This window comes from Onychomys torridus, chromosome 2 (genome assembly GCF_903995425.1).
Source record: "Onychomys torridus chromosome 2, mOncTor1.1, whole genome shotgun sequence".
In the NCBI taxonomy this organism is placed as follows: Eukaryota; Metazoa; Chordata; class Mammalia; order Rodentia; family Cricetidae; genus Onychomys; species Onychomys torridus.
In genome coordinates, this window is record NC_050444.1 from 44,347,246 (window position 1) to 44,370,645 (window position 23,400).

Here is a 23,400-nt window from a genome sequence, read left to right on the forward strand (position 1 = left end):
TTCTTTGAACCATCAGCTCCTGAATAATGACATGGAGACTTTTTTTTATTAATTATGAACGCTTGGCCTTAGCTTAGGTTTGTTCCCACCTAGCTCTTAAAATTTAAATTAACCCATATATATTAATCTACATTCTGCCATGTGGCTTGTTACCTCTCCTCATGTCTGACTTCCTCCATGTCTGGCTGGTAAATCTCCTGCCTCAGATTCTTTCCCAGAATTCCTATCTCTGCCGGGAATCCTGCCTAGCTATTGGCTGTTCAGCTCTTTTTTAAACCAACCAGAAGGGTGCCTTAGGTGGGTGAGGTAAAACAGAGACACATCTCTGCACAGTGTACAAAAAGATTATCCCAACACCTTTTTAAAATGGGTTGGAGAGAAGGCTCAGCAGTTAAGGGTATTGGCTACTTTTCCAGAGGACCTAGATCCAATTCCAAGCACCCACATGTCTTGTGAGCTTACAACTGTCTTGTCTTAGTTAGGGTTTCTATTGCTGTGAAGAGACACCATGACCATGGCAACTCTTACAAAGAAAACATGTAATTGGGTCTGGCTTACAGTTTCAGAGGTTCAGTCCATTATCATCATGGCAAGGAGCATGGCGGCATGCAGGCAGATGTGGTGCTGGAGGGATAGCTGAGGGCCCTATATCTTGCAGGCAACAGGAAGTCAACTGACACACTGGGCGGTATCCTGAGCATCGGAAACCTCAAAACCTACCCCTACAGTGACACACTTCCTCCAATAAGGCATACCCACTCCAATAAAGCCACACCTTCTAATAGTGCCACTCCCTATGAGATATGGGGGCCAGTTACATTCAAATGACCACATTCTTCAACTCCAGTTCAAGTTGCAGGACGTTCATCATGCTCTTCTGGCCTCTGTGCGCAATGAACTCAAGTGGTGCACAGACACACGTGCCAAACTACCCAAACTAATAAAACAGTCTAACAACTACTTCTTAAAATGAAAATCACCCTGTTACATTTCTGTTAAATTAGGAAATTTGAAAAGAATTTATTTGCTTAAAATGTTTTATGTTACATGTGGTGTAGGTTTCAAAACCTGTACTTTTGGGAAAAATGAATAAATGCAGAAGTTTACAGGACACAGACCGAGATCATAACAATGCCACCGTTGCTGTGGAAAATACCCATCAACCCAGAGCTGCCAAGATGCATTCCTCACCTAAGGCAAGTCAGATTGTGGTGGGGTATGTTTTTAATACTTTTGTTTTGAAATATCTCAAGCATGTTCACAAGTAGAAACTGCAGTATCTAAGAAACATCCTCCATCCTGTTTCTCAGCTTTACAATGACCATTTCATGGCTGATCATGTTTCCATCAGATGTATTCCATCACTGCCTCTTTTCCAACCCAGGTTATTCTGAAGGAAATCCCAAATATATCATAACCTCTAAGTACATCACTAAAAGTTACTTTTTAGAGGCCCTGGATAGAGCCCTGTAGTGGAATACTCCAAATGCTCAAATGTTCAACACCCAGAACAACAAAGAAATAAAAAATGAAGATACTATCTACAGACATTACCAAAGTACCAGCATATACTTGAAATTGTCAGAAACTCATTAGTAGTATCAGACCTGCTTCTGGGTTTATTATCTAAAAAAAAAAAAAAAAAGGTTCACAGATAACAGCAGTTAATTAGCACTTTTTTATTTTTCTTTATTAAGAAATTTTCTACTCCTTCCACCCCACAGCCCTCTTTCCCAAGCCACCCGCATCCCCAAATCCCCCAAATCGAGGTCTCCCATGGGGAGTCAGCAGAGCCCGGCACACTGAGCCTAGGCAGGTCCAAGCCCCTTCCCATTGCACCAAGGCTGTGCAAGGTGTCACACCACAGGCACCGGATTCCAGAAGCCTGCCCATAGACCAGGAACAGATCCCGATCCCTCTGCCTTGGTGACCCCCAAACAGTTTGAGCCAAACAACCGTCTTCCATATCCAGAGGGCCTAGTCCAGTCCCATGGGGGCTCCACAGCCACTAGTCCACAGTTCATGGGCTTCCACTAGTGTGGCCGGTCATCTCTGGACGTCCTCCCATCATGATCTCAACGTCCCTCACCTGCAGTATCTCTCCTCTCTCTCATCAATTGGATTCCCGGAGCTCAGCCTGGTGCCTGGCCATGGATCTCTGCATCTGCCTCCATCTGTCACTGGACAAAAGCTCTAGGATGACAGCTAGGTTACTTGCTAGGCTGGTCACCAGAGTAGACTGGTCCAGGCACCCTCTGGACCACTGCCTGCAGAAAAAGGTGGTGTCAACCTTGTGGATTCCTGAGAGCCTCCCCAGCACCCTGCCTCTTCCTATTCTCATGATGTCTTCATCTATCATGGCATCTTCCTCCCTGCCCTCCCACTCTGTCCCTGTTCCAACTCAGCCCTCCCATTTCCCCATGGTCTCATCCCCCACTCCTTGCCCTCCACCCCCCCCCCCCCACACACACACCCAGTCCATTCATGTAGATCTCATCCACTTCTTCATAGGGTCATCCATGTGCCCCTTCTAGGGTCTTTTCCTGTTAGCTAGCCTCTCTGGAGTTGTGGGTTGCATTCTGGCCATCCCTTCCCTCACATTTAGTATCCACTTATGAGTGAGTACATACTATGTTTGTCCTTTTGAGTCTGGGTTACCTCACTCAAGATGATATTTTCTAGATCCATCATTTGCCTGCAAATTTCATAATATCATTATTTTTTACTGCTGAGTAGTACTCCATTGTGTATATGTAGCACACTTCTTAAATCTTTTTATAACCTATAGATTCCCTTGTTTCAATCGATTTACCTAAGCAATGTGATCCTTTTGTTAAGTTTCCCACATTCAACAGTAATTCATTTGCTATTGAGTTCCCATGGCTCTGACAGGTTTTTCTCTCTCTGTTACTTCTTCTTTACTACAAATTAGATCTAGAGGCCAAGTTTTAGCTTTGATTGTTTATTTAATTTTCAGCAAGACATCTTCTAGCCAGGTGTGGTTGTACACGACTGTATTTCTCGCACTCCAGAGGCTGAAGCAGGACGATCCCAAGTTGAGCTTCATAGTAATTCCGGCCTGGGCTGAGCTACAATAGCAAGATTTGTCTCTGAAACTGTAAACAAAACAAAATGGGGGAGATGAAGCTGGGCAGAGGGAGGGAGATAATGAGTTTTAAGTGGTGATATATATATATATATATGATGTATACTGTATACTTTTTGGTGTCTATCTTTTCATATTGCTAGCTGTTCAAATATCTTGTCAATACTTTATTTTTCTAGAGACATGTCTGGTTGTTAACTATTCTATTAAAATAGAAAGAAATCAATCTGATTTGAATTTTATTTAAGGAGAATGCCTTTTATTTGAAGTAAATTGTACTGACTTGTCAAAGTGACAGAAGAAATTGAAGCTCCTCTGTTAGAAATCTTATAGGAACAAAACTACAAAAGATAGAATGTATGGATTTTCTCTTGTTTTATTTGTATCTTACTAGTTACCTGTCCATCCGTCTGTTTGGTTGGCTGGTTGATTTTGATTTTGCTTTGTTTTGTTTTTCTGAGACAGAGTCTTGTTGTATTATAATTCTGGCTAGCCTATAATTCAGTATTTAGCTCAGGCTGGCCTGAAGTTTGCTTCAGCCTCCCAAGTGCTCAGATTACAGGTGTAACCTTTAAATAAAGTCTGTCTCATATCTGCTCGTAAGATCCCTAGGGTGGTTGATCCTCTTGACCATGGCCTTTTCTAACAGTGGAGAATAGAGTGCTTTGATTGGAACTTTGTAGATGGAAGCAGTGAAGGCACTTCAGGTTCCGATGTGCTTTTCTAAAGCACTGGCTAGTAAAATCGGAGCTTGTGATGACTTTCCTTAGCTTGTGCTGTTTTGTTTTGTTTGGGGTTTTTGTTCGTTGTTTGTTTAGTTGTTTTGAGACAAGGCCTCTCTCTCTATAGTCCTGGCTGTATTGGAACTTGCTGTGTGGACCAGGCTGGCCCTGAACTCACAGAGATCCTCCTTTCTTTTTGCCTCCCAAATGCTGGGATTAAAGGTGTGTGCCACCACTGCCTGGTTATTACTCATCTTTCATTTTGTGCTCTTCACTAGACCACATACATAGTGGTGGAACTAGATGTCTTAAATCTATATGAAAGGTTTAAGTCTTCCTCATAGTCCTGTTCTACAGAAATCCCATTCCCTCCCCAACACATGGCAGCCAATGCTGTTAGTCTCCTGGGTACTAGATTAACTTTAAATTAGAGCACATTCATCTATCATCTGTTGATTCTTGTTTAGGTAGATTTTGAAATGGATCTAAGAGAAATGTTTATTTAGTAATTTAGTTAAATGGGACTTAGTGATTTGTTTTCAATAAGGTCACAAGATTCTTTTCTCTGAAACATACTTCAACTTACAGAATCAACTAAGTCATGACAGAAAACCTCTAAGAAAATTACCATCTGGAGAAGAGAAAACTGGTGTTATGCATCAGAAGAATGAAAACTTGGAAGGGAGCGGGTTTGCCAGCCTCATAAGTACTGAGTCATCCCTGAACGAAAGCCCCACCGACGGCAGCGAGAAAGAAGCCAGCCTTTCTGAAAGCAGTGCAGACGCCGACAGCGAGGCTTCTGAATCCGAGAGCACTTCCAAGCAAACAGTACTGTTCCGATCCAGTGGCGATTCCTGCGGGCACACAGATCAGCACCTCCACCTCTCCTTGGCAAGTGAGTCACCACCCAGCACGGAGACTCCCAGTGGTGACGCAGAAATGGCAGAAGCGATTGCTGGACTTGGTTTGGGCAGCACTGTAATTGGAAATAGAGACTGTGACAGGGAAAAACAGCCACTCAGTGTCCCCAGTAACTTGTGTTTTTCAGAGGGAAAACATATGAGGTTTCATAGTGCCCAAAATGCTTTTCAGACTCTTTCTCAGAGCTATGTAACTACTTCTAAAGAATGCTCAGTGCAGTCTTGTCTCTACCAGTTTACATCCATGGAGTTGCTGATGGGCAACAATAAGCTTCTCTGTGAGGACTGTACTGAAAAGAAACAGAAGTGTCAAAAGGAAACCAGTTCTGCAGGTAAACATCTAGCTTGCTTTGTTTCTGGGTTGTGATGCATTGTAGGGGACGAGTAGTTTATAATTCCGTGATGGGGCACTCCAGAACCTGCGTGCATTTAGCCACTTGGCGCAGACCTTGTCTTACTTACCTGTCTCTGCACTCACAACACTGGCTGGCAAATAGATTCCCAGTAGATGTTGCAGTAACTGAAGAACAAGAAGGACATGTCTCTGTCTTGAAAATACAAATTCATATATTCTAACCTGAGGGATTTGAAACCTTCCTGAAATAGCCTTAAAACTTATAGCTTAGCCAGGCGGTGGTGGATCAGGCCTGTAATCCCAGCACTTGGGAGGCAGAGGCAGGTGGATCTCTGTGAGTTTGAGGCCAGCCTGGTCTACAAAACAAGTTCCAGGAAAGGTGCAAAGCTACAGAGAAACTCTATCTCGAAAAACCAAACCAAACCAAACCAAACAAAAACTTCCAGCTTAATCACTAGTGGGATTTGAGATTACTGGTCTTCACAAATCCCCTCAGTTTCTTATAAATCCAAGATATGTATTTGAAGTTCTTAAATATGTTTATGCCATGAATCCAGTGTTTGCTTGATTAGAGAATAGTGGGAATTCTCACCAATGGATTTTCGATACATGACTCACATTAATGAATGGAAAGAGTATTCTCAGTGACTACACTGTTGCTTAGGATAGGGAGAGGGCCTAGCAGGTAAAGTGTTTGCTGAAACAAGCATGAAGACCTGAGTTCTGATCCCAGCCCGTGTGTGAAAGCCAACTGCAGTGGCACATGCTAGTCCTAGCACTGGAGAGGCAGAGGCAGGTGGATCTCTGTGGTCTACATAGTGAGCTCATTCACTGTGGCTGCATTCAGAGACCCTGTCTTTAAAAAACGAAACAATGGCAGTGGCAGTGGCAGCGGCAGCGGTGCACACCTTTAATCCCAACACGTGGGAGGGAGGCAGAGGCAGGCAGTACAGCCTGAGTTCCAGTACAGTCAGGGCTACACAGAGAAACTATCAAAACAAACAAAAAACCCCACAAAACATATGGTGTAATACTATATAAATAGCTTTTACTAGCTGTCTATCACATTCTAAGTAATATAGTCAATGGAATTTTACAAGTAAATTGGTTGTATTTTATACAGAAAAGAAAGCAGGAGGAGTTTATACTAATGCCAGGAAGCAACTCCTTATATCTGCTGTTCCAGCTATCCTAATTCTTCATCTTAAAAGATTCCACCAGGTAAGAGTCTGTTTACTAACACTACAGCCGGTTTCAGATGTTTGCAGAGCCATAAGACCTGTGGGAAATTGTCAGGCATTTCCTTGAATTAAAAAAATTGTCATGTGGGATGTCCTGCACTGGAAGGAAAAAGCTTGAAGAACAGTATTAGAAGATTTAAGTGGTAGGAACCTCAGTGATGTCTCTAAGTGGCATGTGGTCACAGGTGTGTTTGAATGGAGACTAAACGCATTAAGAGGAATTAAAGGAGCAAGAAGGCAAAGCCCACACAGCTTTTTGAGCTGTCATGACCAGGCTGAGGTGGTGTTTGGGCGGGGCAGTATTGACTAGGGACCCAGCACAGGAAGGCTTTGAGGGAGGGCCTATATGGCTGGGGGGACAGATGGACATAAATGACACATAGATGGTTTTAGTGTTAAAGGAAAGGTGGCTTTTCTTGAACTATTTATCATTTTAGCCTTGTGTCCTCTCTAGTGATGCTTTGTTTTTCTCTCTGGTGTTTGGTTTGAACCCAGGGTTTTCGGTTTGCTAGGCAGATGCTCTGCCACTGACCTACATCTCTTGTCCTGTTTTTCTTTTCTTTTTTTAAATTAAAGGCAGAGTCTTGGGAAGTTGCCCAAGCTACTCTGGAATTTTCTGGGTAGTCTGGAAAGGTCTTGAAATCGCAATCTTCTTGCTCTGCTTTCTAGGAAGCTGGATTATAGGCTGTGCCATCAGCCCTGATTACTTTTTTTTTTTTTTTTTTTTAAGGCTTATTTATTAGGTATACAGTGTTCTGCCTGCATGTATGCCTGCAGGTCAAAAGAGGGCACTAGATCTCATTATAGATGGCTGTGAGCCACCATGTGGGTGCTAGGAATTGAGCATAAACTCTCTGGAAGAACAGCCACTGCTCTTAACCTCTGAGCCATCTCTCCAGCCTCCCCCCCCCCTTTTTAAAGTGGCTTTTAATTTCTCTAGAAGAAGAAAGAAATATAGACTACTATGTACTGTATCTCTTTTGTTGTTGTTGTTGTTGTGTGTGTGTGTGTGTGTGTGTGTGTGTGTGTGTGTGTGTGTGTGTGTTTGAGACAGTGTTTCTCTGTGTAACAGCCCTGGCTGTCCTAGATCTTGATCTGTAGACCAGGCTATCCTTGAACTCACAGAGATCCACCTGGCTCTGCCTCCCAAGAGCTGGGATTAAAGGTAGGTGTCACCACTGCCCAGCACTAACTTCTTTTTTTAAGTTTGGGGGTTTTTGTTTGTTTTATATTTTAAAATAAAATTAGTAATTGAAGACTAGGAAGATTGCTCAGTTGGTGAAGTGGTTAGTAAAGGAAGGGAAGACTTAGCTATTTGTTAGTGACTAAAGCTCACACCTTTAACCTCAGCACTAGGAGGGGAGCGGGGAAGCAGGGGAAATCTTTGTCAGTTCAGGGACAGCCAGAGCTATATAGAGAGCTGCATCACCAGGGGAGTCTTGCCCTAGAGGAGCTGGGAATGGAGGGTGGGTTAGGGGGAGGGTGGGGGTGGGGGGTGGGAGAAGGGGAATCCATGGCTGATATATTAAATTAAATTATAAAATAAAAAAATCAAACAACAAAAGAACCAAAACCAAAACAAACAAAAGAACTCATGATTATCCATAGCCAAAGGTACAGAAACATTTTTCAAGGTTAGCTTTGGAAAGTAAAAATAGAAAAGGAGGTGGAGTCTTCTGAAGATCATAAAAGTTCTTTTGATTTCTGCAATGTGAGCTTTACTTTTATTGAAAACTTTTATTGCAAGTGTTCAGGTTCTTTCATAGTGAGTGAATTTCATTGAATTTTAGAAATGAAAAGAACCTAAAAAGATCTGTTTGTACCCATTTTTGACTTGACCTAGATAAGGTTGCCCACAGTCAAGTTCATTTTTGACTAGTCACTGAGTTAGGTACCCTGGACTCTGCTGACTATATTTTTTGACAATATGTGTCAGAGGATTAACTTTTAGCATATTAAACTTACTTTTCCATTAATTGTTGTAAAAACCACAAAGGAAGTAATTATTTACCTTATTCATGGTAAAATAAATCCCATATGAACAAATAACCTTTCTAATAACAATATATGAAATTAATTTTTAATATGTGAAACTTGATGTGACTACCATTAATCGTGTTTTATTTGTATCTATGAGAATAATAATTTCTAGAATTCTTCTTTTGGTTTTAATTGACAACATAGTACTTTAAACTTAACTAAGTTTGTTTTACTAAAAAAAATTATTTTGTCTTTTTAAGGCTGGCTTGAGTCTCCGTAAAGTGAACAGACATGTAGACTTTCCACTTACCCTTGACTTAGCACCATTCTGTGCTGCTTCCTGTAAGGTATGATATATTAAGGCATTTGATTAACTAGCAAGTGAAATGCTTAAACAAATACTTTTATTATTTATTAGACTATGCTTTTGTTTTGTTTAAATAAGCTTCTTTCTTAAATGAGCAATTGTGGCATATTAATATATCAAATATGACTTTTGTTCTTGGGAGCAAAGATGAGTAAGGCATTAGACATGGATCACAAACATCAAAATTACCTGTTCATTATTAGCAGATGATATAATGGCTTTGTGCCCTCCTGTTCCTCTGAGTAAGCCAATGAGCTATAGTTTTAGCATCTGTCAAAGTCTGTATCTTTTGCAAATGAACACAGTAGTGCGTTGTTTTTTTATGCCATTTCATGTATACTATTGATATTCGGATATTTGTCAGCTGAATACAATAGGTTCAAATTGCTAATGCCTTACTAATAAGGTTTATAATTGCTTACATGTACTTACATGTAAGATTTGTACAGGTAAAATTGATTCACATTTCATTGAGGAAAATAATTTTAGGGTAATAGAGTGTCATATTCATGGTTATTGGCCGGAAGTCCAGGTTCTGTGGTACGTCATAGGATACTTACTGGAACTTAATGAATCTAATCCATTGACTAGCTGAATGCAGCTTTCTGGTGGATCTAACTTACTTGATATGAAGTACCAGCTCTGCTGGTTACTAACATTCAGTGCTAACACTCAGTATTTCTAGAAGTAATAGATAATACAGCGACTAAGAATGAGGCTTTCTAAGCTCAGTGTTTTTGAGAACACAGTATTTTTGATACTACCCATTCTAAAGAATCTCTAACATACTTAACAGTAGACAGAACAGTACAATGAACCTCCATCATCCGTTCCTAAGATCTTGGGTCTGTGGCCGGTCTTGGCCCTTCTCCTCATCCATAGCTTTTCTACCTTGTCCTCTGTTACTTCTCTGAAGAACGGATCAGGTATCATCTCATTATGAACGTCTGAAATATAATAATTACTCTGTGCTCCTTTTCTGGTTTTGTTTTGTTGTGCTTATCTTTTGAGAAATGATCTTGCCCAGACTGGTCCGGACATCCTGAGCCCTCCACCTCAGCCTTCCATGTGCTGGGGTTGCAGGCTTGTACCAACTAACCACCATGTATTTTCTTCTGTAGAGTGCTCTTTTTGTGTGTGGGGCTGGCAATTGAACCCAAGACATGTCACCCTAGCCCTCTCTCCCATTTTAACACAACCACAGTGTCATTTAATATATCCTTCATACATTAGTGTTTATATTTCCTGTTGTCTCATAAATTATTGTATTCATTTTAAAAATTATTTTATTCATTTAAAAATCATTACAATAATTAAAATGAATTAGTTTACAAATAAATCAGTGATGCCTTGAATACTGTTTTAATACATAATTTCTTTTTTCTCCTTTTGGAATCTCTCTTGATTTTTGCCATAATTTAGATTTTGATGATTATCTCTTTGTCATTATTGTTTTCTACATACATGGAGTTGTAATTAAAGAAGATTGGATAGGTTTGAGTCTGAAAGTTCCCTCTCTTTGTTTTGTTATTCTAATGCTGTTCCATAGTGAGCTTTCTGTTCCTTGAAAAGCACGGAGTATCTGGTTTGAAGAATACATTGCTCTGATGTAGTTACATTTTTCATGCAGTGTTTCACTGAACTTTACTATCTTTTCCTTTGTTTGAAAGAATATAAGTGTGGGAGAGAAGGTTCTCTATGGTCTCTATGGTATCGTGGAACACAGTGGCTCAATGAGGGGAGGCCACTACACTGCATACGTGAAAGTGAGAGCACCCTCCAGGAAGCTATCCGAATCTATGACTGGAAGGAAAACCGTACCAGGTGAGCCCTCCTAAGTATAGTTTACTCTTAAAGATGAAAAGAGTTTATATTTGACAGGCTCTCCAGATGGATTTACTTTATTACTCCTAAGTCTGCCTAGATAATCTTAACAATATTCTCAAAGTAGTATCCTGTTAGGCAATATGAAGCGACAGGTGGTATTTTAAAGTTACCTCAGTGTTTTTTGGTTTTGTAAAACAGTGTGTGTGTGTGTGTGTGTGTGTATGTTTAGCATAATGGGCTGTGCTAGAGTGAAGTCCAGCAGTGGGTTCTGGTCTTCCACCTTGTTCTCTTGATTTTGCCACTGTGCTGTGTATTCCAGACCTGGGGACTTCTGGGTGGCCCTGTGTTTCTGCCTCCCATCTCCCCAGAGGACTGTTGGGATGACTGATATGCAACACTGACATCTGGCTTTTTTTCACTGGTTCTGGGGTCAAATTCAGATCACCAGGCTTGTGTAGATAGTGCTTCTGACCACTAAGCCACCTCCTCAGCAGTGTTGCCCAATCTTCGGAAGCTATATGAGGTCCTCAAAAGACTGGCTGGCTATGCTGAAAGGCCAAAAGATTTGCTTCCCTATCTCCTGTATTTTTTAATGTGTGCTTGTGTGTGAATGTGCAGGTGTGTGTGAATGTGCAGGTGTGTGTGAATGTGCAGCTGTGTGTGAATGTGCAGGTGTGTGTCAATGTGCACGTGTGTGTGAATGTGCACGTGTGTGTGAATGTGCAGGTGTGTGTGAATGTGCAGCTGTGTGTCAATGTGCAGGTGTGTGTCAGTGTGCAGGTTGTATGAACGTGCAGCTGTGTGTCAATGTGCAGCTGTGTGTGAATGTGCAGCTGTGTGTCAGTGTGCAGGTGTGTGTCAGTGTGCAGGTTGTATGAACGTGCAGCTGTGTGTCAATGTGCAGCTGTGTGTCAATGTGCAGGTGTGTGTCAATGTGCAGGTGTGTGTCAATGTGCAGGTGTGTGTCAGTGTGCAGGTTGTATGAACGTGCAGCTGTGTGTGAATGTGCAGCTGTGTGTGAATGTGCAGCGGTGAGTGCAGTTGCCTGTACAGTTCAGAAGAGAGCACTGGAATCCTCTGGAGCTAGAGGTACAGAGATGGTTGTGATGTGCCCAGCATGAGTGCAGAGAGCCAAACTTGAGTCCTCTGGAAGAGCAGTATGTGGTCAGTCCATGCTGAGCCATCTCTCTCACCTCCCATTATTAGTTCTTGTTGTTGTTGTTGATGGGTTGGTTTTTTTGTTGTTGTTTTGACATAGGGTCTCACTGCATAGCCCTGTCTGGCCTGGAACTCCCTGTAATAGGCTAGGCTGGCCTCAGACTCACACAGCTCCACCTGCTTCTTTTTCCCTCGTGCTGAGATTAGAGGCATGTACCACCAAGCTCAGCTCCTTTATTTGTTGTTGTTGGTGGTGTCTTTTTTTTTCTTTTTTGGAACTGAGGACCAAACCCAGGGCCTTGTGCTTGCTAAGCAAGTGCTTTACCACTGAGCTAGATCCCCAGCCCTTTATTAGTTTTTAAAATGTATTTATTATTTATGTGTCTGTGTGTTTACTGTATGTACATGTGCACGTGTTTGGAGGACAGAGAATAGTTTGTATACTCCGTTTTCTCCTTCCGCCTGTGTGTGGGTTCTGGAGATCACATTGGTGGTCAGGTTGGTAGAGCAAACCCCTCTCCTTCCTGTGCCATCTCTCAATCTCTTCCTCCTCCTTTTTGATTAGAGTGAATCTTTTCTCTGAGAAATTAAGTATAACAAGGCTAATATTTCACTAGATATTTAAATTAAAATTTTATTAACTGGAAGAAATTATTGGCATAATTTATTAGTGATATTGGTGCTTTGAAAGCATTAGTTCATTTCAGGTAATACTTAATCTAAGAAAAAACTCATATGATGTTAGAATTAAATATATTTAATGAAGAATGTGTTGCTGCTTACAATTTAGAGGACATAAACACACTAACTGTAAAATTGTACTTTTTTGTTCTCCTAGGTTTGAAAGAACCTGATAGTGAATTGGGAGGCCACTGGGTCCACGTCAGCGACACTTATGTGCAGGTGGTTCCAGAATCAAGAGCACTTAGTGCACAAGCTTATCTTCTTTTTTATGAAAGACTATTGTAATCTATGAACTGTTAATTTGCTCATCTTTGTTTTAATGCTGCAGTGGAAACCATAATCTGTAATGTGCCTTTGTAGTCTTTAGGAACAGTGCATCCTTCCAGTGTTGTTTAACATTTTCATCATATGGTGAATCCTTGAAAAAGAAATTAATACACCAGGCTGTTGGGGCACACACCTTTAACAATCCCAGCACTCAAGTGGCAGAGGCAGGCAGATATATGAGTTTGAGGCCAGCCTGGTCTCAAAAAATAAGACAAAACAAATTAATTAGTTAATGCTTTCAGAACTATATTCTTAAATGCAAAAATATGTTTCATATTAATTGTCATGTCCGTGGAGATCCCTTTCTCAAAAAATATTCTTTTTGATAGTAGTAGAGAAGTCACCTTTATGATATGACTCATCACTACAGACATTCAGAGATGATAAATTGAATCATACTTTAATATACTGCTTCCTAAATGTAATACAACTTTCCTGAGTGCATGTAATATATCTTGTGTTATAATTTATTTACTTTTTGTTTTAGCCTTTTAAAATCTTGGCCCTGTTTTGAATCATACTTAACATTTTTTATGTGCTTGTTATTTTTCTAGTAAAAAATTGAAGTGAGTTTATAACTATGAAAGAAAAACTGATCATCCTTGTACCACTCCACTTAAAATCATCTCAGGGCTTTGCAGTGGTGTGTGTGTCACTGTACAGGAAATGTTGCTAGAGCCGTCGGAACTAGTGCCTAATGTAACATAAAGATTTTTCATATTTTATGTGATTCAGTCATGTAAAAAGGAGCCACTGTAATTTTGGTAGTGTGAGTTTACAACTAGTGTATTGATTAGCTTATTGCTTAGAATATTTCAAAATATTGAAACATTTCATAAAGTTTGCAGTCTGTTAAAGATAATTTGTAAGTGACTGGCAAAAGCCAAAATAAAAATGTAGGTAATTGAAACACATAGAACTGGTAAATAGAAGTTGATAATCCATATAGGAACATAGAAATTAAAGTTTAAGGATATCTCTGACCATAAATTAACAAATTATATTTATAAATGGTAGAAAATCATATTCTTACCAGTAACAAGGAAATATAATACATTTTCTCCTTATATACTTTAGTAAATATTAAACAGGGTGTTGTTTTCTTAAGCATCATTTAAAAGTTCAGGTGTGTAGTGGGGAGTGTAGTTCTGTGGCTGAGCACTCACCTAGACTGTGCAAGACCCTGGTTCCATCCCCAGCAACATAAATCAAAAATTTGGGTGGGCTTGACTTTTACTTTAATAGGGCACAGGGTTGGTACTTTAAATGACTAAGGAGTAAAACAGAATAGTTTCCCCTTCTAGAATTCAAATTATTAAACTGTGAAACTTAGCATGAGAAATATTACTACCCAAAATTTAAATAATCACTGAGGTGGTTCACTGACACATGGTATTGAATGAAAATGTAAGGGAATGGTTCAATATCCTAATCATCAGAGCCAGTGTGTGATACTGTGGACAGATGTCAGGGGAGAGAGGCTGTAAACTGTGCAGACCTTTAGCCAGACATGGTGACATTCTGAAGTCACCAGTGTTGCCTCTTGATATATGGATGGGCGAAACTGTGATTTGTCTAATGCACAAATCTTAAAATACCATTGTATTAATAAATTCTATTTTTAAGTTGTCGAGGAAATTTCAATGATGATTCTTTTGATTTTTTTCATATTAAAGATGGAGAGATATATTTTATCTGCAGAGCTCAGTTGTGTCCTCTAAAGAGAACTTTTCAGTGTTTCCTGTTTCATTAAAAATCATTGACATGGAATATTCTAGCACCAGAACAATGAGTTAGAAAAGTAATTTATTTGTTCAAGTTGATATATTGGTCATAGCAGTTGTTTCCCCCCGCCCCCTAACTGTAAATAGTTACCTTTTTTCTCCTAAAAAAGATACTATTAAGAAATATATGGCAGGGAGGAGAGGGGTATACTGTGATGGGGATACAGTAGATGAGAGAATAATTAAAAAAATAGCTGGGTGGTAATGACACACGCCTTTAATCCCAGCACTATGGAGGCAGAGGCAGGCGGATCTCTTGAGTTAAAGGCCAGCCTGGTCTACAGAGCGAGTTCCAGGACAAGAGAAACCCTGTCTTGAAAGAGAGAGAGAGAGAGAGAGAGAGAGAGAGAGAGAGAGAGAGAGAGAGAGAGAGATCTAGGCAGGTACTCATACCTAGCATATAACAGTATTTTATCACCCTTTAAAATAGGAAAACCTAAAGGCTGTGTGATTTTACACATTATTCTAGCAGTGACATGCACATAAAATACTTTTATTTATAACTTAGTGCTAATTGAGGAGATTCTGAAGTGTATTTTTTATGCTCTAAGGTTATAGTGTTTTTCTTGCCATCTAAAAATGGAGGAAAATGGTTTGATTTTGATACCTAGAAATTTCTTATCTAGCTTTTGTAATAGAGAAAGATCACTCAAGTCTACACTTAAAGTTTTGTTTTTATTTTGAAGTTTTCCAAAGCACATTTGCAGGAATTTTAAATTGTGAGACTTCTGTAATAACAAGTTTCCAGATACCTCGGGAAACAGTGCAAATAAACAAGAATGTTTACAGATCTACACAACTACTTAGTGTTTGGCACAGTAAATTTGAAAGGTCAAAAGAGGGAGGCTTTGGTCTAGAAACTGGTTCACAGGGTACCTCTGGCCCCAATTCTCCCCTGGTTCTTCTGTTTGTAAAATGATAAAATTTTCATGATGTGCCAATTATGGGAATGTGACATAGATAAATATACATCTATACTTAAGATATGTTGTTTAATGTTTTAAAAATTATATAAAGGCCACCTATTTAAGTGGTCAAGGACATGATTGTTATTATCAGCTCAGAGTAATATATCAACAGAGCTAAATTACTGTAATTAAAAACTTTTAGCTTGCATGTGTGATTAATTAGTGATTTTATGCAGTAGTTGAATACAATTTCCTGGAGATTTAGCTGTGAAATATCACCACACATTGAATTTTTGTAGTACAAAATAACATCCTGTCTACTTTCATGAACTTCATATTCAGCTTATTTTTCTGCATGACATCTGATCAAATAAACCTAAACCAAATATGTGCAATAAAATCAAGCAATTAAATAGCATCCATTGCATTATTGGAAAAATGATTTCTGTAGTAAAATGGTTTTCTTCATGTAGAAATCATCAAAAATTCAAATGTGTTTAAAAGATACATGACTATTTTCAAGTATCAATAAATTCATGGTATCATTTCTACTCTTATCCATTTTTATAGTATTTTAAAGTATCTGTGTAACTTATTGAGCATCATTTTATCATTGCTGTATGTATAAACATCATAATAAATATTAAATTCTTACGTTAGCAGTTTGGTCCTGGAGTTTTGCATTGTATGTTACTGAGATTGTATTTACATCTATTTTAGTCCCCTTGGCTTGCTATGACAAAATATAATTTGAGGAGCTCATCAACAACAAACATCTCTCTTCTACACTTTTAGAGGTCAGAAAGCTCATGATCAAGGCACAAACAGAGCCACTGTCTAATGAGGTCTACTTCAGATTTTCTGATAATGCCACCTCAGTGTTCATTTACTTGATTAAAAGGAAAAGGGAGTGTTATGACATCTCTCTTATAGGTACTACTCATATTTATGAGGGCTTCACTCCCATAAACTAATCTTTTTCTAAAAGCCACAGTTCACGTAACTTTCATATGGGGAGTTTGTGAATGGGACATAAACGTTTGGTTCATAGCAACCTTTATGGTTTAGGAATGCACTACTTTAAAATAAAAAATAAAAAAAAAAAATCTGCTCCCAACCTGGTGCTGGGGATTGTATCTAGTAGTTCTTCCACTGAACTACATCCTTGGTCTAGAAAAAAAATCTTATGTGGGCTGTTTGTAGTGTCTGTCAATTGTGAGTATCCAATCTGTCTGCTATTTCTCAGGATGAGTTATTTAGATAGGATTGCACACTAGGAAATGTGTACATATTTGTTTTAACTTTTTTGGAGTCGTGAAGCTTCCTGAGGTTATGATGAAAGTTACATACTTTCATTTTTATTCAATCACTTAACCAGTGTTTGTTAATACCTGCTTTCTGGCATTAGGGATATAGCATTGAACACAAGAAATCTCTCAAGAAGTGAGGAATAATGAGAAAATATGTCAAGTGGCAGTGTCTTAGTTACAGTTTCTGTTACTGTGAAGAAACACCATGACCAAAAGCTGCTTGGGGAGGAAAAAGTTTATTTTGCACTTCCGTATCACAGAGGGAAGATAGGGCAGCAACTTGGAAGCAGGAGTTGATGCAGAGGCCATGGAGGAGTGCTGCTTATTAGCTTGCTCTCCATGGCTTGCTAAGTTGGCTTTCTTGTTTTTTGTTTTTGTTTTTGTTTTTAATTTATTTATTATGTATACAGTGTTCTGCCTGCATGTATGTCTGCAGGCCAGAAGAGGGCACCAGATCTCATTACAGATTGTTGTGAGCCACCATGTGGTTGCTGGGAATTGAACTCAGAACCTCTTAACCTTGGAGCCATCTCTCCAGCCTCCTAAGTTGGCTTTCTTATAGCACACAAGACCAGCCCAGGGGTGGCACTGCTCACAGAGGGCTGGGCCCTTCCTCCCACATCAATCACTAAATAGAAAATGCCCAATAGGCTTGCCAATAGTCCTATCTTAAGGAGGCGTTTTCTTACTTGAGGTGCCTTCCTTTCCTCTGACTATAGCTTGTGTTGAGTTAACATAAAACCAGCCATCACATAAGGGAAAAAAACCTCAAATATTGCTTACAAGCTGTCAGGAGTAGCGAAGAAGGATGTCCCAATGATAATAGCTCTGATAGTACCAAAGAGAAAGCCAGAGAGAAGAGTAAGTCTTAATCTTAGGACCCCCTCTTGTAACAGGAACTGAGAAAAGAAATCTTATGATTTATATATTCCCAGAAAAACATTTGCCAAATATTTGTAGTTTTAGAAGTTGGTGGGTTTCCTGGAAGTATTTTCATACATTTCACACAATACTTCCAAGTAGAAATACCCAAAATGTTTGCAAATAACCCTCTTACTCCTTTTTTATGATTTATTTTTATTTTATGTGCATTGATGTTTTCCCTGCGTGTATGTCTGTGTGAGGGTATCGGATCCCCTGGAACTGCAGTTACAGACAATTGTGAACTGGCATGTGGGAGCTGGGGATTGAATCAGGATCCTCTTGAAGAGCAGCCACTGCTGAGCTATAACAGAGCCCCAGTCCTGCATGGGGGAAGTACCATTCAGGCTGTAAAACTTAGCATGTAGGCAGCACCACCTGCTAAAACAAAAACAAAGACCTAATCCATCGAAGTCCATAGTTCCAGGAAAGTCTCTAAATGTACTTACCTTGTTTTTTTGGTTTTTTGTTTGTTTGTTGTTTGGTTTTGGTTTTTTTTTTTGTCTTTTGTTTTTTGGTTTTTTTGGCTTCTCAAGTTCTGCATCTGACTGTTAATTGAAGTATATAAAAAAATCAGGACACAATTTTTGTGCTTAAAAACTCACCCTGAGAGCTAGGCGGTGGTAGCACACACCTTTAATCCCAGTACTTGGAAGGCAGAGCCAGGCGGAGTTCGAGGCTAGCCTGGGCCACAGAGTGAGTTCCAGGAAAGGCGCAAAGCTACAGAGAAACCCTCCCTGTCTCAACCTCCCCCCCCCCCCCACAAAAAAAATACACTGAGAAAGGCTCAGGACTACTCTGGGACCCCAAACAGTCACCAGCCAGCTAGTAAAGACTTTCTATTGGTTAAACTCATGTTTGGTGAATAGCCAACAACAGAACTGCTGTGGATATCACTCTGTGTAAATAAGATGCTGATTGGCCAGTGGCCAGGCAGGAAGTATAGGTGGGAGAAGCAGAGAAGAGAATTCTGGGAACAGGAAGGGGAGGCAGAAAGATTGCAAACCACCACCATGAGAAGCGAGATGTAAGGTACTGGTAAACCATGAGCCACGTCGCACAGTATAGATTAATAGAAATGGGCTAAATATAAGAGTAAGAGCTAGACAACGGTGGGCCTGAGCTAATGGCCAAGCAGTTTAAATAATATAAATCTCTGTGTATTTATTTTATGAGTGGGCTGTCTAACAGGGCTTGGTGGGGGGCTGGAGAGAGGGTCTCCAACTACACAGAACCATTTCTCCAGCCCCAATAATCCTGTCTTCCTTTTTCTTGTCTTTCTTGCTTTTGTTTTTGTTTTTGTTTTTCAAGACAGGGTTTCTCTATGTCGCCCTGACTGTCCTGGGACTAACTCTGTAGACTAGGCTGGTATGTGCCACCACTGCCTGGCTTAATCCTGTTTTTCTTAGGACAAGATGGGCTAAACTGCATTAATACCAAATCTCAGTCACTTAAAATAACCAAAGTTGAGCAGGGCGTAGTGGCACATGCCTTTTATCACAGCACTTGGGAGGCAGAGGCAGGCAGATCTCTTGAGTTCAAGGCCAGCCTGGTCTGCAAATTGAGTTCCAGTACTACTGTTATAGAGAAACCAGGTCTCAAAACTGCCTCTCACCTTCCACCCTCCCCTGGCAAAACCCAACCAAAGTTGTTTCTTACTCAGGACCCATTGCATACAGGCAATCTCCAAAGGAAACAATCTCCCTTTTGTGTTGAAAGGGAGATGGTTGAAAATTCTCACACTCTAGCAGTAGTCTTCTACCTGGAGTGTGCCACTCAGCCCATTGGCTGGTAGTCATGTGAGCCTGTAGACTTTAAGGAAAGAGATGGGATGTGTGCGTTTACTCGGGGCCTCTGTCTCTCCACACCCTCCTGGTTACCAGACACTCAGCTTTTCTTTCACACTCGGCAACACAATGGCTCCATTTTCAAAGGTCATAATCCAGGCGGTTTTATCCCCCAAGACTGGTTTTCTAGAAATGTGTTTGGTCAGGTCTAGGTGTTGTCTCTGCTGCTCTGAAGCCCCAGGAGCCAAAATGGTTATAATGCCTACATACTTCAGGAACAGTGTTGGAACAGTAACCGGAAGCATGCTCATCTGGGAAGAGGAGGTGTAGATGTAACCATCTTGTTAAATAAAAAACACAGAACCAATTGCAGAGTTAAAAACCACGAGGTCAGGCAAGAGCAGAAAACCTTACCCTTCACTGCTTCTGCTGTCCTTCCTCTCCGCCAGAGAGCTACCTCTGTGTGTCCTATCTTTTTTATAGATTTTCTGTTCTGTTTTCTCATTGGTTGTAAACCCAGCCACATGACCTCCTCGTCACTGCCTGTTTGTACAGACCTGCAGGTCTTCTATGGTTGGTATTGAGATTAATGGCTTGTGTCTGCCATGCTGACTGTGTCCTTGAACACACAGAGATCTACCTAGCTCTGTCTCCCAAGTGCTGGGATTAAAGGCGTACACCACTACCGCCCAGGTTCTGCTCTGGCTTGCTCTGACCTCAAGGCAACTTTATTAACATACAAATAAAATCACATTTCAATACAAATAAAATATCACTATAAGGAAGGATGAAGACAGTGCCAGGACCATTTTACTACAGGTGTGGGGGTAATTCACTGACTTTTCTAACTATAAATTCCAAGGAAGGTTTATAGCACAGATCCTAATTGGTCTTATGATAAAAACCTGGAGCCAGATATTGGGGTAATGGCTGAAAGATCAGAGGAAACAAAGGAACAAGCCACTAAAGAAAATTCTCTCCACTACCGAATCCTCAGGCCTAAAGGGAGGCGAGATGCTGTCTCTACAAATTCCTCAGACGGAAACGCCATTGAGTCCTCATGGGAAAAGGCACCCAACTCCTGTCTCCCTCTGCCTTATATTCCTTTCTCTGCCCACCCAAATCACTTCCATATCAACCTTCCTCTGCTGGGATTAAAGGTGTGTGACACTTGTTTCTCTTTTAGATTGGATTAATCTTGAGTAGTTCAGGATGGCTTTGAATTTACCGAGATCCATCTGGATTAGGATTAAAGGTGTGTGCCACCACTGCCTGGCCTCCATGTTTACTCTAGTGGCTGGCTCTGTGCTCTGATCTTCAGGCAAACTTTATTCGTTAGAGTACAAACGAAATATCACCACAAGGTTTGTTTGTGGTGAACATCCTTGGCTACATCTGAGGAGTGGCTGCTGCAAAATATGACATACTTACAAGTGGCACAGCTTTTTAAAAGGCCATTTCCATGTTGATCAAGAGCCGTTGTCTCCTTTTAGTATGTAATTGTGATGGCTATTCTTGGGTGTCAAGTTGTTTTTTTGTTTGTTTTGTTTTTCGAGACAGGGTTTCTCTGTGTAGCTTTGAACCTTTCCTAGAACTCACTCTATAGACCAGGCTGGCCTCGAACTCACAGAGATCCACCTGCCTATGCCTCCCGAGTGCTGGGATTAAAGGCATATGCCACCACTGCCCGGCTTGGGTGTCAAGTTGACTACATCTGGAATGAATTATAATCCAGAAACGGAGGGTACACCTGTGAGATTTTTTGCTTGGTTTGAAGTGGGTGAATCCACTTGTAGTCCAGGCTTCTGAGGTTAGAAGACACAAACCGTTGATACAGATTTTGAGGTGGGAAGACACACCTTTAATCCTGGCCACACCTGCTAGAAGTCTATATAAAGACATTGAAGAAGGAAACTTGCTCTTTACCTTCTTGCTCTTGCCTTGCTAGCAAGTCCATTCCTTCACTGGCAATGGATCTTACTTCTTCAAGATTGCGGCATCTACAGAAGACCAGCTGAGACATCCAGCCGTGTGGACTGAGAAACTTCTGGATTCTTTTTGTTTTGTTTTTCCAGACAGTTTCTCTGTGTAGTTTTGGTGACTGGCCTGGGTCTGGCTCTGCAGACTAGGCTGGCCTTGAACTCACAGAGTTCCGCCTAGCTCTGCCTCCCGAGTGCTGGCTACCGCCACTGCCTCTGGATTCTTGAACTTTCCATTCATAACCAGCCATTGTTGGACCAGGTGGATCACAGCCTATAAGTCATTCTAATAAATTCCCATTATATATACACTATATACATATATGTTTATATAGATACACATGGATACATATATATAAAGAGAGAAAGATTTGTCTATAAGTTCTATTTCTCTAGAGAACCCTGACTAATGCAGTAATTTCACATTCTTTGAGCCAAACTTTCTGGTTTCTTTTTCCTCTATTTTTTTGTGTGTATAGGTGTTTTGCCTCTATATATCTATGCACATGCATGCCTAGTACCCAGGGAAGCCAGAAGAGGGCAACAGATCCCCTGAACCTGGAGTTAGAGAGGTGTCATGTGGGTTTTGGGGAATCAAACCTAAGTCCTCTGGAAGATCAGCCAGTGCTCTCAACTGCTGAACCATCTCTCCACCTCTAATTTGAAAATTTTAGAACTCATCCTGTAACAAAGATCACAATGGTGTGGACTTCACAAATACTTTGGAAATCTTTGCAATGATTAAAAATAATAGAAACTTAGCCAGGCAATGGTGGCCCACACCTTTTATCCCAGCACTTAGGAGGCAGAGGCAAGCAGATCTCTGTAGTTGGAGAGCTTCTCTCCAGGTTCTATCAAGCCCCCACGGTCCCACAACCCACGTATAAAATAATCATACAGACATTTATATTATTTAAACTGCTTGGCCATTAGCTCAGGCCTACCATTGTCTAGCTCTTACTCTTATATTTAGCCCATTTCTGTTAATCTATACTTTGCCACATGGCTTGTGGCTTACCGGTGTCTTTACATGTTGCTTCTCATGGCAGCGGCTGGCAGTGTCTCCTCCCAGCCTTCCTGTTCCCAGCCTTCTCTTCTTCCTTGTCCCACCTACCTTATCCTTCCTGCCTGGCTACTGGCAGGAGTTTGAGGCCAGCCTGGTCTACAGAGTGAGTTCTAGGACAGGCTCCAAAGCCACACAGAGAAACCCTGTCTTGAAAAAGCCAAAAAAGAAAAACAAAATTAGAAACTTAATTTCTTTTCTTAGAGAAGAAAAAAACAAAAACAAAAACAACCTAAGAGTAAAAATGTGCTTTTGTAGTATGACAGCTGTTCACATAGCAGTTTATACTGCATTAGCTATGCACTTGCTGCTTTTGAAGAGGAACTTAGTTTTGTTCCTAGCACCTACAAGGCAGCTCACAACTGTCTGTAACTTCAGCTTTAGAGGACCTGACAGCCTCTTCTGGCTTCTACCTGTATCAGGCACACACACGATCCATATACATGCATGCAAACAAACACTCATACTTGTAAAAAAAAATCTTTTAAAAAAAGGCTTTATCTCCTATTTTGTGCAGTTAAAAAATTCAACCTTAGCTAGGTATGATGGTATATTCCTTCAATCCCAGAACTCTCTCAGGAGGTAAGGGGCAGGTGGATCTCTGTGAGTCAGAGGTCAGCCTGGTCTACAAAGCAAGTTACAGAACAACCAGGGCTACATAGAATTAGTTACTCTCTCTCAAAAACAAACAAACAAACAAACAAAAACAACCCTGCAAAGATCAGAAGATCAAAAAAAAAAATTGGTTGCTTCTGTTCTCTCCTGTTGTGATTCACACAAACCATCTAATCTCTTCTGATGTCTACACTTACCTTCTCCCTTCCCAGACTCAGATAAGCTTTTATTGTGTAGCCCAATCTGGTCTGTAACTCCCAAGCTCAAGTGATCTTTGGGCCTCAGCCTTCAGAGCAAATCAGATTACAGGTGTGTGGTGATATGAATAAGAATGGACCCAACAGAC

At 40.5% G+C, this 23,400-nt stretch overlaps 1 protein-coding gene across 3 annotated transcripts in view; it reads left to right on the top strand.

The window, feature by feature from the left end:
- Usp45 (ubiquitin specific peptidase 45) overlaps positions 1-12,829 on the top strand; it is a 62,414-nt gene extending 49,585 nt beyond the window's left edge. For all 3 annotated transcript variants that reach the window (XM_036179910.1, XM_036179911.1, XM_036179912.1), the window contains 6 exons: positions 1,059-1,196; positions 4,417-5,080; positions 6,227-6,324; positions 8,585-8,671; positions 10,362-10,515; positions 12,515-12,829. In XM_036179910.1, coding sequence (XP_036035803.1) covers positions 1,059-1,196; positions 4,417-5,080; positions 6,227-6,324; positions 8,585-8,671; positions 10,362-10,515; positions 12,515-12,645 — 1,272 coding nt within the window. In that variant the 3' untranslated portion in view covers positions 12,646-12,829. The remainder of the gene's footprint in view (positions 1-1,058; positions 1,197-4,416; positions 5,081-6,226; positions 6,325-8,584; positions 8,672-10,361; positions 10,516-12,514) is intronic.
- The last annotated feature ends 10,571 nt before the right edge of the window (positions 12,830-23,400 follow it).